The sequence below is a fragment of the Vulpes vulpes genome, chromosome X, assembly GCF_048418805.1.
Source record: "Vulpes vulpes isolate BD-2025 chromosome X, VulVul3, whole genome shotgun sequence".
In the NCBI taxonomy this organism is placed as follows: domain Eukaryota; kingdom Metazoa; phylum Chordata; class Mammalia; order Carnivora; family Canidae; genus Vulpes; species Vulpes vulpes.
Window position 1 is genome coordinate 17,392,262 of NC_132796.1, and position 14,289 is coordinate 17,406,550.

General features: G+C 37.3%; 1 protein-coding gene and 1 long non-coding RNA gene across 9 annotated transcripts in view; one reads left to right on the plus strand and one right to left on the minus strand.

Annotated features, from left to right (window-relative positions):
• The window catches only part of CNKSR2 (connector enhancer of kinase suppressor of Ras 2), a 274,913-nt gene that overhangs the window by 230,512 nt on the left and 30,112 nt on the right, over nucleotides 1-14,289 (plus strand). For all 8 annotated transcript variants that reach the window (XM_072744442.1, XM_025997461.2, XM_072744443.1 and 5 more), the window contains one exon: nucleotides 1,434-1,977. In XM_072744442.1, coding sequence (XP_072600543.1) covers nucleotides 1,434-1,977 — 544 coding nt within the window. The remainder of the gene's footprint in view (nucleotides 1-1,433; nucleotides 1,978-14,289) is intronic.
• The window catches only part of LOC140596234 (uncharacterized), a 45,638-nt gene that overhangs the window by 11,311 nt on the left and 20,038 nt on the right, over nucleotides 1-14,289 (minus strand). The window lies entirely within an intron of this gene.

Sequence of the window (14,289 nt, forward strand, 5' to 3'; positions counted from 1 at the left end):
TGAGCACAGGGACACTGTTGGATTGATCTGCATATCAATGGCCTTGCACAGCACTGGCACTTATTTATTAAATGCCTAATAAATATTTCTGAAGTAAATGAATGGGTGCTTTTGGCTGACAACTAAAAGGGAAGCCACAGTTTTAATAACAACGTTTGATAGCAATGTCTCTTACCGAAGAATGGTTCCTAAATGTGTGCGTGTTTCTTTAATAAATGCTGCAGTTTACTGAGTGCAGCAGAATGCAAGGATGAGCGAGAGAAATGAAATCATGAAGTCAGTGACAAGACATAGCTCATACCATATTTTCCCTTTTTCCCTAAAACACCAGGGCCTGAATAATTCCTTGAAAATATTTCTAAAAGAGGAAGTAAGGGAAGCTGCTGCTTCAGGGAACAGCTCTTTAATCATAGCAACTTGGGGGTTGCTATGCAAGAAGGAAACCATTTACATGTTATTAACATGTGGGAAAATAAACTGCCCCCAGAAGATGCCACTTAAGTTCCCTTCCTTTACCCAGAGGGGCAGCATGTGCTTTCGCCTCAGCCAGGCTTGTCCTGGCCACAGCCTCAGCCCCATTTGCCATGATCACATTTGACACATCTGGCTCCTCTTGCCAGAAAGGAGGCGGGGCTGATCTTGTCAGCCCCCAGAGCTAGAGTAAGCCTTGTCCCCAGTAGGGGTGCCTGCAAGACTTTCACAGCATTCACTTGATGCCAGTCCTTTTCCTTGGTTGTGCTTTGTGCTATATACTACATACTCCCAAGCTTTAAATCCCAAGAATAAAAATATCCCATTTTTCTTTTGTGTTTATGTGCCCCGAGGTGCCCATGCTCAAGGCAAATGCTGATCCCCATCAGGATATAATCTCATCTTGCCTCTATAGTTTTAACTCTCCACAAAGTGCCACAAATTGACAAGACCCTACGAAAGCTTTTCCTTGGGGCCCATGGGAGCAGATATTCTCCTGTGAGGAAGAGGAGGGGTTCTGTCTGATTATAAGCATCCTGTTTTCACACCCAAAGGCCTCTCCTCACCCTCATCCCCAAACCCCACACAATCGGGAAATACAGATTTGGCAACAATTGTCCAGGGTTTCAAATGCATAGAGATTTTTAAAACTCCAGATTTTCTTTCGTTGCTGAATATTTCTTACATAAGCACTCAGATTTTCTTATGCTTCATTGTTGTAGAATTTTGCTTTGCATATTAATAGGTCAGATTTTTAATGAGAGTCTGGTAGAGCTGCATTTCAACCCTCCTCATCTCAGTCCCTCAAAAGATCAGCTGAGGCCCGACTTTGAGATGTCCGTAAACTTGACTAGTCATTCACTTGACTGGTAAATGTTAGCTGATGGAAATCTAACATGTGCCTTGCTGACAGAGGTGGCCTGTTACCTCTGTGGAGGCTGATCAGAGGCTCCTTTCCACAGATGAGTTGTGCCAGTCCTTACGTGGAAGCGAAACACAGCCGGCTCTCTTCCACAGAGACCTCTCAATCACAGTCCTCCCACGAGGAGTTTCGCCAGGAAGTGACCGGGAGCAGTGCAGTGTCCCCCATTCGCAAGACAGCCAGTCAGCGCCGCTCCTGGCAGGATTTAATCGAGACACCCCTGACAAGCTCAGGATTACACTATCTTCAGACTCTGCCCCTGGAGGATTCTGTCTTCTCCGACTCCGCGGCCATCTCCCCGGAGCACAGGAGGCAGTCCACTCTTCCAACTCAGAAGTGCCACCTCCAGGATCACTATGGGCCGTACCCCTTAGCTGAGAGCGAGAGGATGCAAGTGTTAAATGGAAATGGGGGCAAGCCTCGAAGTTTTACTCTGCCTCGAGATAGTGGGTTCAACCACTGCTGTCTGAACGCGCCGGTTAGTGCCTGTGACCCACAGGATGACGTGCAGCCCACAGAGGTGGAGGAAGAGGAGGAGGAGGAGGAGGAAGGGGAGGCAGCAGGGGAAAACATAGGAGACAAAAGTAAGTATGTTGGAGATGCTTAGCCTGTGTACACAGAGTCCTAACCTTTTCAAACTTCTTATTTTAAGAAAATATAATTTTGTTTCCCTTTTTTCTTAAAATAATGGTCTTGCTGCACAGGAAGTTAAGGTATCCCTTGCTGCTTTACTTTCAGAACTTGTGTAACATGGGGGACAAAAAGTGAACAATGAACCCTATATCCCAGGACACCCAAAGCTAGAGCAAATGGTTTTCTCCAATTACTCACTTCCCTCTTCAGGTTAATGCTAGTCATTTCTTTTTCTTCCTCCTCTCATCCAAAAACTTCTCCCTTACATACATCATCCCTTTGGTCCACAGTAATTGCCCCCTGAGTTTGCGTTAAGAAACTAAATGCTTCAAGCAGGGTGTTAGGAGAACCTTGGTTGAATATATAAGTGAACACACGCATATATATATATATATAGATCTATATATATATATATATATATATATATATATATATATATACACACACACACACACACACACACAAACTCTTCCCATCATTAAAAGATTTAAAGAAAAAAATCAGAAGAGTTTTTCCAAAAATAAATTTCAAATGACTCTTCTGTCAACTCCAAATAGCTGAAATAACCAGTTTCCAAAAGCATTTATTTACTTTCAAGGTATGTATGTTGATTGCAAAAGTCAGTTTATGTGAATCAACCCTTAAGAGAGACAAAGTCAATTAAGTAATCTTCTGATTTGTTGGCATTAAGAATATGTTTACTGATTATCAAGTCCTTTATTCAACATGCCCTTCCAAGCATCTATTTATAATTAACATGCTACGCCACTCCAGAAACCCAGGCTAGTTTCAGGGAAAGGCTAGAACTCAGTTATATTACTTAGAAAGAAAAATCTGAGTTTGGCTGTAAGTCCTAAATGTAAAATTACCGCCCCCCCCCCCCCGCAAAATAGTGTTAAAGTAGTAATATAAAACTGTTTTGCATGTCTTTATTCAAAACAAATTTTGGGCCAGTTAGTGCAGATGTCCCAAGCCAGTGTTGATGAAACCACAGTTGCTGGTTTGGTCCCAGTAGGGCGTTAGATTTCTCTTTTTAAAGGATACAGGCAGACTATATTCCTCAGCCCATTTTGTGAGTATACAAGACTTTGATTGTGGAATATAGAACTGTTAAGTTCTTCATCACAACTGGAAAAACAACTCAAAACTCACAAAGGACCAGCAGGTCAGGAGCCTCTTACCCATGTTAAACTTGGCTTATTTAAAATAAGGGTCATTTTGGAGATTATTAACAAAAAAATACAGTAGACTTCCTTTTATGGTATGGATCTTCGTTGAATTATTCAATGGGAATTAAATCATATCTTCTACCATCAAAATATGAGTTGCTTGTAATAAAATTCATATGTTAAAGTAGTTTCCATGTGAAGTGTGTTTTAGCCATGATCTTTCTGAGGACCATTACAAAAGGTATACTATTGGTGCAGGAAAAGGTAATTACCATCTATTACCTGCTAAGGCCTCCCAGCATTCACATTCATCAGAGATTATGGAAGAGTCTGGTGGGAGAAATGTCTAGGAGCCATGTTAAGCCTCTATAGGATTTCTGGAAAGCATGACAATACATTTTTACTGTTATGATGTTTACCAGAATTAGTACATTGTTTTTCTAAAATTTAACTAAAGAGGAGTTAGAAACTTCGTTTCAACTGTCATCCAGGTGCTGCACAACTGCTATAACTATGTGAGGTTTGTTCAGTATTATACAAACATATTGGGGAAAAATACTTTTATCTTTGCCATTTAAAAATAGATTGTGTTGACATTTGCACATCCCCCTGGAATAGAGAATTCTGTTCAGAAAACATCCTCACGGCTGCAGGTAGACGTCACGGATGCTACCTTTTCGCATAAGCCAGTTACTTCCGGGTTCCTCCTGGCCATGTGTGAGGGAGTTCGGGAAAGGAGAAGGCGCGTCCCAGGGCCCAAAAGGAAAACCCGAGCCCAAAGAGCATCTGTAGTTAGATGGCTTTCGAGTTTGTTCTTCCAGTGTCTTTTTTGCTGTTCTGTTGATTGGGTTTGTTTTTACCGTATAGATGCACTCCTGAGTTGGTGCAGTTTTCCTTCACATTCCCAAATGAGTCAAGAGGGCAGTTATTTGATACTTTCCATCTCTTTCAGTGGCTTTTTTTGTAGAATAATTGGGTTAAGGCAGAACAACCTGAGGAAGTGTGTCCATAAATCTAGCATTGCATGTTTTGTCTAGGTTCAATATCATGGGACAATGGATGCTATTCAGCCAGTTCTACTTCACTAGAGGTGGCTATGCACTCTTTCAGGGCCCCATTTCTTTCTGGGTATTTCCCCCCAAATCTTGCCACTTGTTGATATGTCAGTGTTCTTTGGACCTTTCTCAGCAGAGCAGTGCATTTGATGGTTGCCTAGTAGAAGATGCTTTTTATTTAAAGGAATGTGTGTTTGCCTTCCTAATGATGGATTTACTGCATTGCTGTTTTTAGCATTGAGGAGTGTGCATTTTGATGAAAACATCATTTGAGGAACATCAGCTTTAAAATCAGTGTTTTCAAAAGAATCTTTAAGGCCTAGTTAAGGGGTGTCGTGTTCGTGACTGCCCTGGGTTGGCCATTAGGAGCAAGTATTCCAAGCTTCTTATTCAAGTTAAGCTACTGCGTGTTAGTTATATCAACAAAGCAAAAATTATACTCACGAAAGAAGCAGGGGCCGTCCCATCAATCTCAGACTTATGACAGGCCCTCCAACAGGGAGCACTCACCATGTTGCCCACAGGTTGGCAGGCACTCTGTTTGTCACAGTCGAAGTACAGCAGTGGTATGTTACTAACTGTCCTGCTCGAGGCCAGCATTGGGTTTGACCTAGTAAGGTGAATTTGCACTAATCCAGTATAGATCTGCAGAGGAAATAAGTTACATGTCTCTGGCTCCAAATATTTGTTCTCAGTTTACCAAGAAATTTAAAATAGGAAGTGTCAGGCAAGTAGGCAGGAGTAATGGAAGAAAATGTGAAAATATAACCTATCTTCTGCTTTGTAGATGAAGAGTTATGTCATCAGCCAAACTCCTCTCTTACCATTTATATTTACCTTAACTTTATATAATATATGTTATATATCATATAGTGCTTACAAGTTTACAAAGCAGTCTAAATAGTGACTTAGATGTGTTTTTTTTTTTCAATTTCTCAGCTTATGAGGTGTAAATTTAGCCTTCTTTAGAACAGTCTTCAATCTGTGTTCTCATGGTTGGACTACATTTTTTCTTATTTTGAAATTCAATTATTTAACTGAATCATACTATGATTTTTCACAGGCTGAACTCATTTTGATGTAAAATGGATGGTATTAAAAGTACACAGATGAGACCTGTCTTGTTTTCCTTTGACTGAAAAGTCAGCTTGCATATTAATTATCCTGACCTACTTCACTGGCATTTGGGAAAAGACAAGTAATTTCCTATTATCCCAATTAGCAGTTCCAAAGCTTACTGAGATGTGGGCCTTATAATACCTCAGTTAAATTAAATTATAAATTATGTCAGCCTATGCAGCTTCCAAGGAATATAAATCATAAAAGTGTGGACAAAATATAAAGATATACTTCATTCAGAAATCATCTGCCATAACACTAAAATACTGTTTTGTTTTGGTTAATGCAGTTTGAAGTCTACTTAGAATAGCTCTCTTTTCTTTGCCATACTAGGCAGTTTAGATAAGGTTTTCAAAAACTGTATCCTTTTAATTCTGCTGATTTCCCTCTTGGCAGTTATAAGGATACTCTTTACTAGCCATGCATTCTTGGTGCCTCCAGGTACTCAGTGAAGTTATAATGTGCTCTTTTTCATTGTCTTAGAGATAACCTACCAGTATTCTCGCTTAATTTACACATTTATTAGCTTGGTCTTAGAAATCTAAAGCAAAACCTAGGGTCTGGTTTTTTGTGGGGGATTTTGGGGTTTTTTTTGTTTTTTTCCAGAGGAGGGAGGGTGGATAAAATCTGTTACCTTATAGATAAAATGCACATCAGGTTATCCAGCCAAGATATTTACTGATGCTTTCAAAATGAGGTTTTCTGAGAAATGTATTTTAAAGTTATTTTTTAATCTAACCTCCTTTGCACAACATCAATATGTTAAAAGCTGTGTAAAATATGCAGCTCAATGGCCTAATATCTTAAATTATCTAGCAGAGAGGATAGATAATGACTAACAATATAGTGCAGAAGAAGATAGATTAATCCTCTTCAATCATTTTAAGGGTCCTAGAGTAATTTTCTGAAGAGCCTCTAAAAGCCATGAATTTTATTTTTAAGAACATCCAGGTACAAAGTATGTGGGCAAGGGGAAGATACTCCCAGAATATGAAATTGTGCAGGAGGGGAAATAAAGGATCAAGTTGAAAATAAAAGCATTGATGCACGTTTTACTGTTTTATTGATCGTTGAGATCACTTATGCACAAACACAAAGAATTTAGAAGGACATAATCATCAATAGTATCTTCAATTATAGTTCAGGTCTAAAGGAAACAGATGGAAAGGCTGTATGAGCAACATGAATAAAAAAGACATGCATTAAAGAGAGAAAAAATAACAGAGAACCTTAAATACCGCTCTTTTGTGAAGTTTAAGGGCATTATTCTTGGCTGGTTATGTAACAAGTATATATAAAGAACACAGAAAAATCTAGAAAGTAGTAAACAAATGTTCTCTTAATACCATATTTTCTGATTTTGAAGATTAGATATAAAATAGATTCTAACTATATGCTGATACTGGTTATAGGTTGGATTTGTAATCATACCTCCCTCAATTTTTGACTTAAATATGAGGAAAAATTATCAGGAAGTTCAGAGGTGGGTTGTTCTGAATTGAATCTTGTAGCTCTGTAGCATCAGGCTTCTATTAACTTTTCTGTAATGCGAACAGCTCTAAGCATCACTTCTTATAAGACACCGTGCAGAGAGCCAAAGACCAGCCAGGGATGCCCTATCTTTAGTCCTGTTTGTAAGATCAAGGAAAACTTTTCCTAGATCCTTCCAGCAGACTTAGCTCCATATTTCATTGGCCAGGGTTGTATCATATGCGCAAATAGCAAGGGAAATAGAATAATTAGGAGTAGGTGAGACTAACCCTGATTTGTTTTTAAGATCATAAGGAAAAAAGATGTACCAAACTGCTTGTCATTACTATCCACAGGAGCCTCTCCACTATTATGTATATCCTCAAATTTGTTCAAGCAACGTGGCACTCTTTTAACATATATATGCAAACATACACACAAGATCACATCACATCATTTAAGTCTCAGCACTAATGAAATGTTAGATAGCTAAAAGAAGATAAATATTATGTAAACCTGAAAATATATCAAGTTAGATATAATTATTGTTGACTTTTGAAATGAAGAAGCATATTTTCCTGTAAACGCTAAGTGATTGGAATTTAGAATACAGTCTCCAGAGATATCCCTCATTTAAATCCTTGCTTTGTCACTCTTCCGCTTGCAAGTGGTGGTATGATGGATCAAGATATTTAACACCTCTGGACCTCAGTGTCTTCATTGTTACATCATGCGGTAACAGTATCTACCTTACATCAGGTGGTAAAATAATACATGAGGTTACATAAGAATCAAATAAGGTAATACCAGAAAGCACTTAGTTTCCATATCTGACACACCGTAAGTCTTCCAATAATTTTTTATAATTATGTAATTTATGTAGATTTTATGCATATTTGGATTTAGGCAATGAGGGCAATTATAATACTTAAATAGTGAATTAATCCTAGCAAACCTCAGTAAATAACATTTACCTGACTACGTGCCCTAACTTTGTTCAGTTCCAACTATTGAGTCGAACCATATGAATTGCTGATTTGTAGGTCAAAATGATGAAATATCAGCATTTTTGTACATTTCAACATAATACATTAGCCATATCCTAGGAGCTAAATAGAAATGTCCCTCATTTTACATTATCATTCACTATTCCTTTCCTTTTTGACTTTGAACATTTGGGAACTCAAAAGAAACCTTGTATTCCAAATAGCAATAACTTTATATATGTTTACTGAAATATGTGTTTATAGATGCCATTCAGGACTTCATTCACATATTTTTCCCTCCAAGAGTTCTATCCTGATAACCTAATCCGATCCAATGGACCCCTCACCACCATAACCACCACTAATCATTCTCTGATATATTACCCTGTTTTATAATCTTCACAGCTTTATCACTCTGAGTATGGTATCAAATATTGTCCACAGATTTTTTCCATCTCCTCCCACCAGAATATAGGTTTCTGAAGAGCACGGATTTTATTCTTATTTTGTACACCCGGTGCCTAAAACAACATGTGGCCCATGGTAGGCCAGACACTATTGGATGAATGAATAAATAATAGTAACCCCTTTTGTCACCAGTTCTTTTCCATTTTAGTATGTAATCGTTACAGCTGAAGTTAATGTTTTATCCATCGTGTGACATAAAACAGGAATAAAACCATTGCAAAATTCTTCATTTTGGGTATTTTGGAAAGAGAAGGACAATATTGCATGTTCAGCATACTCTCTTCATGCTGGACACCACAAAGCTGGGATGCAGATAACTAGAATTACTGCTCTTTGTGTTATGGCTCATTTAGAGTCACCTTCTCTACTATTGAAACTGTACTTTCCTGATTTAATCCCATTTCAAATATGAAAGCCAGAAGAATATGACATGTGAGAGAATCAATTCATTGTTGGAAACCAGACCTTCCAACAACCCTGGACAATTGTTTTTCCTAACAAAATCTGCTGTCTATGGAAGGAAGGCTGGCTCCATTGGTGGATGAAGCCACCTAACTTCATCTTGTTTCATTTGTAAAACGTGTTGAAATTGCAACTTGTACTTGAATGAATGAATAACCAATAGCCCTGCAGTAGCCAGGAAAATAATCTCAGGAATGTTAATAAGCAATGAAGCCAGATTTAAATGGCAAAACAATGCTAGATGCTACAGAGTCACACCAGCAGAAGATGTGGCCGAATAAGAACTAAAGTTCATATAAAAGGATGACAACCCCTCCCCAGCATAGGGAAGACAAGTTAGGATTTATAGCCTGTTTTACCAAGAAAGCTGATTAGGTTCAGCCAGTTTTACTTGCTACTATTTTCATATATCAGGAAAGCAAACCACTTTTCTTCAGGTCAGTAATAGTGTATTGTCAGTATCTCAGTGGAGTAATTTCTAGCTTGTTTTTATGAGAACCTGTCATTAGTTCAGTCTCCTTTTACCTTAGTCACCCTTGTCAGAGAAAGCTGAAGATCCTAAATGCTTCCCTTTTTTCCCTCTGCATATGAAATCTACCTTCTATGGTTACCAACTACTTAAAGATGGTAGATTAAGATATAACAAGATTGCACCAAAGAACATATCTTGGAAGTTCCTAAATGTCCCCATGTTTTTCTTTTATTGTTTTAATTGAAAAGTAATAACTTCTTTATTGCTAAATAAAATAATAGTGAAAATAAAGAATAACTCTCTCTCCTTCTTACTCTCCAGAGGTAACTTCTCTTCAAGGTTAAGGTTTTAAAAATTAATTCTTGTATGAATTTGTTTTCTTCATGTGTCTTTTTCCTGTCACTCCGTGTGAAAAGGGAGGTGGGATATAGTTTAGTTGGTTTTCAGGTAGTTTTTCCTCAGAAATTCTTTTGATATCACCATAGTTTCTAATAGAAACAACAGCCCTTTGAGATAACTTACATACCACCTCAGAACCTGGGCAAAATCCCAGCATGTCACCCTAGAAAATGCAGCAGTTACCTGTTGACCTTTTAAAAAACAATGGGAGGAGAAATATGAGAAGAAAGAAATGACAATGGCTGTACATGCACACTTCCACCCTCTGATATGCACTCCCATACTCATCTATCAGAAGCTCAGTTGCCTACCTTCCTAATGCCTTGGTGCCATATGACTTTTGTCCAGCCTTTTTTATGACGGTCTTCTAGTAATGTTACCTTATCCCAAAGCTCTGTGCTGAAAACAACTAAGCCAGAGACAGCTAGCTAAAAAACATAGCAAGTCTAGCCTCCAAAAACTAGAATGTAGAATGCAGAGATGGGCTTCAGAACCACTGTGTCTGGTCCTCAGAGTTTACCTGTAGCTTTTGGTTTTAAGTTATAAAACACTAACCTTTCTACTAAACCATCCTTCTATTTTTTTCCGTTGTTCTCACTAGCTCTATTCTTCTGATCTTTCTTATGTTAGGCCACAGGCACATCTTAATGCTAATAGTTGGTCTTTAATAGCTCTATCTATTATACTCTGAAACTTTTCCTCTAATGGAAAAACTCTTATTATGTCATTCGATAAGGAAAAAGTGCCTATTACTATATATTTTAAATGCAAAAGTGACAGTTGGTCATAAAGCAAGTATTTTAATATTTAAACCTCATACTTGATAACTTCTACAAGGTTCTTACCTCAGGAATGTAATATGACAATTTCATATGCATGTGTTTCTATTACAAGCACAAAGTATGCCAATGAAATCAAGTTTCTATTTCACAAAAATTATAGACTACATGAAAATAAGAATGACAGTTATTAAATTCATGGATTCAGTTCAGAGCTACAAGTTCTTTAACTTTCTCAGTTATGGATTCCCTAACATTTCAATATTTAGATTTAGCTTTACTAAAATGTAAACCAAACCTCCATCTTGTACCTTTGGTTTGCTGTATCAATATGTAGTCTAATTAGTTTTAAGCATGTATTCATTTATTCATATTCATTAATTTGACCTTTTTTGTTTATTTACTACATACCAGATACTATCTTAAGAGTATATCTTCCATAGCTCTTCCATAAGTCTACTTACAACAAAAATTTATGAATTATCTTTGAGAAATAGGAAAGATCCTTCTTTCTGATGACATGAAACAGATAAGTATGCAACATCTTTATTATCTTGTGCCAGTCATTTTCCCAAGTAACCAATTAATAATATTATAAAATAATTCTTTGAGAAATGGCACAACATATTGTGTTCATCTTAAGGTACTTATAGCTCATGTAAAATTGATAAAACTGGTTAGAATCAGATGAGATCACTTTTAGAGCTATTTCTGCTTTGACTCATTCCTTAAACATTATCGTTGGGGAAAATGCATTCTGGTTGCTCAGTTATACTGATGAACACAAATCAGATGTCTAACAATCTTCATTGATTTGTACTATGCAACTAGGAAGCATCTTCTTAGTCATCAAAGGAATATTAATCTATGATCAGTATAATATTATAGTCACTCTCATACTATATTGGCATAGTATTATACTAACCATAGATTAATATTTTTTTGATGATTGAAAAGATGCTTCCTAATTTTACAGCATTGTCTAATTTTAGGTAAACCTGAACCTTAGCATTTTAAACAATTTTGAACTTTCTTCCACATTTATACTCCCTAATCTTCCATGATTTTGAATGTGATATTTTTATTCTGCTATTTCTTTTTTGGTAAAGCATTCATAGAATATTTTGACATGCCAAAGATCTATAAATTTAAGACCTCCAAATTTTCTCATCCATGACTTTATTAGCTTCTTTAACTATAATTTTTTCCTTAGATTATTGTTGTGGTTGTGGTTGGCCTAATTTAGAGTCTATTCTGTAAGTTATAAAATGGAAATTTTAAAACAGTCATTCACTTTAGGATTCGTGGTGAGAGAAAATAGCCCACAACTTGATATCACTGAACTTATACTTGATACCTTTTACCTTGAGCATCTCTGCTGTTTTCTCCTTATTCTTTAACAATGCCAACACACGCGGGAGGGGCGGGTTTTGCATGTCTTTTCTAAAAAGAACAGGGAGGAGGGCAGCTTGGAATCCGCGTGGTTTTAATACAACCTTTCTGCCAACTCTGATAGTAAGTCCCACCCCCTCACTTTGTACTCTATTGTCTTCTTACACCAAGTGTAGTTGCTGGGCATCCATCTCTTGATTTAGCATCCTGGGTTCTAAGACTATTTTATTAACCTGATTAGAAAGATTTTTGCCCCAGCACTGGAGGTAGGAAAGATGTTTACCATTCCAAAGATAATTCTGTACAAATGCTGAACATCTTTGTTGAATAATTAAGTGAAAAGTTTGGCTTAACTTTGAATGTTTGTTTAAACGTGTAACACCATTTTGGCATTTTTTTGGGTACACGCTACAGCGAATAGTGTCTCTCTGGTTAATACTATAGACCTCATTTAAATGCTTTATATTAAGGTAAAGTATTCATTTAATAGATCAATGGTTCTTTTATTGGAGGTGTACAATATGTGCAATGCTGTAGGTAAATATGCATAATAATTAACCATCTCACCACAGAACTTGGAGCTTGAACTATTCATTTTCTCCACTTAATACAGAAATATTCTTTATACACTTGAAAAATTGTTATTGAGACTCTGCTTGAATATTCTAGGCACTCAGAGCGTACTGCCCCCAGGCAGGGGAATTCATGTTTGACAGCTCTAATTAAAAATTCACCCTCGTATTGATACCAAAGCTGACTTTCTATAAGTTTTCCACTCGTGGATCTTGACATTGCAACTTAGAAAACTACAGAGCGAGCATGTAAATGGCTGATAGGTGCAAGAGGGCTAAGATAGTCTTTGAAGTTTCAGAGAACCTAGAGGCTGGAAGGTGGGGGGCGGGGTGCTTTTTTATTGAAATGAGGGGAAAGCGGTCCAGTGGCTACATTTGCCTGTGAATGGATTAACTGGTTTGGTCAGTTTAGCGGGTTCCCCATTCCTCAGTGTTTAAGAGTGGGCTGAGTAACCAGCTACCAGTCAGGACTACCCAAGCTAGTTGGACACTTGAACCTGATGGCTTCTTCCATCTCTAGACTTTTACAGTCCTCTCCAGCATAATGGCCTTGATTTTGCTCAGGCCATAGTGCCCTGTACATTGTACGTGCCCAAAATTATACAGTGGAATTCTGTTATCTAACGTATTTTGTGTTGTCTCATCTCTGAACTGAACGTATATAACCACTTTAACTCTGTGACATGAATTCTAGATAACTCACTGTCCTGGTGACCTTCATCTGTACGCCCTGTTTCTTTTTAGTGTCCCCATGCCGAGTGTATTGAAACTATCACAGTACTTTATTCATAAGGATGTCATGTGAAATTTCATCACATGCGAGACATGATGCCCTTGGCTTTCCTCTTGTCTCCTAAAGACACTGTCCAGAAAGGAAAAGTCAGTTTAAAATGCTTCATTTTTATTAAATCCACATTGGTCCTTCAGTTGAAATAAAAAAATTAAACTCCTCCCAGTCAGACTCTATTCTAAAATGTTTCCATGGATCTATATCAGATTTATCATTTAGTTCTCTGTAAAACCCATGCTGGGCTTTGTTTGTTCGGAGAAGAGAACTCTCTTTAAGCAGTAAGTCTTGAGGGATTCTGACAGTGGCCCTAAGATAATTTCCAGAAAGTTTCTTCAGTTCCTAAAATTTTTCTGCTGGTTCAAAGAGACCACAAAGAGGGTATTAGTAGTCCCTGACCCCGAGAAGCACTTCTTTTTGAATTTCCTAGTATGAAGACTCTTCTCCATGCAGGAAAAGCCTAAAATATTTTTGAAGCCATATGTTTCTACTTTCTTGTGTCATTTATTTTTCCTTAAAAAAAACTCTGTTTTTTTTACAACCCTCAGCTGAACGTTTGCCTTCCTGATGCTCTTCTTACAAGAATCAGTATTATTTTTTGTTTGTTCATTTCTAGTCACCTCTTCTTCAATGTTTTATAGAAATCTTCCTCTACCTTAAGCGTTTGCTAAGGAATCTCCCTGTAACTACCTTGACTTCACCTGCATCTCCTTTCCCTCTTATTGGGGGACATTTTACATTTGTATTACTGGAATTTCATTTTTTTAACTACTGACCATTAAAAACTGGTATTTGTCTGAAGTTTTAAAGTAATATTTCTTATTACCTAGGGTCCCTATTTGGCTATGTGTTTTTTCTCCTCACCACTAGAAAAGCAAAAACAAAACCCAAAATTCTAGGGCTTCCTCTATTCCCCTGCATGTCTGGAGTGCCACTTAGTTCTCCTCTGTGGTTCAGTGTTAGATCCCAAATACATTTTACTCATGTCTTTGTATGTTTGATTCATGAAATGATCAGGGTCTTAATGCATGCAGCAATTATTTACATGTATTAATCTCATTTCTAATGCATTCCTCTTACAGTTAGTATGTTGGTGATAAACTAAAATATTAGAGCTTAAATGATATCATCTT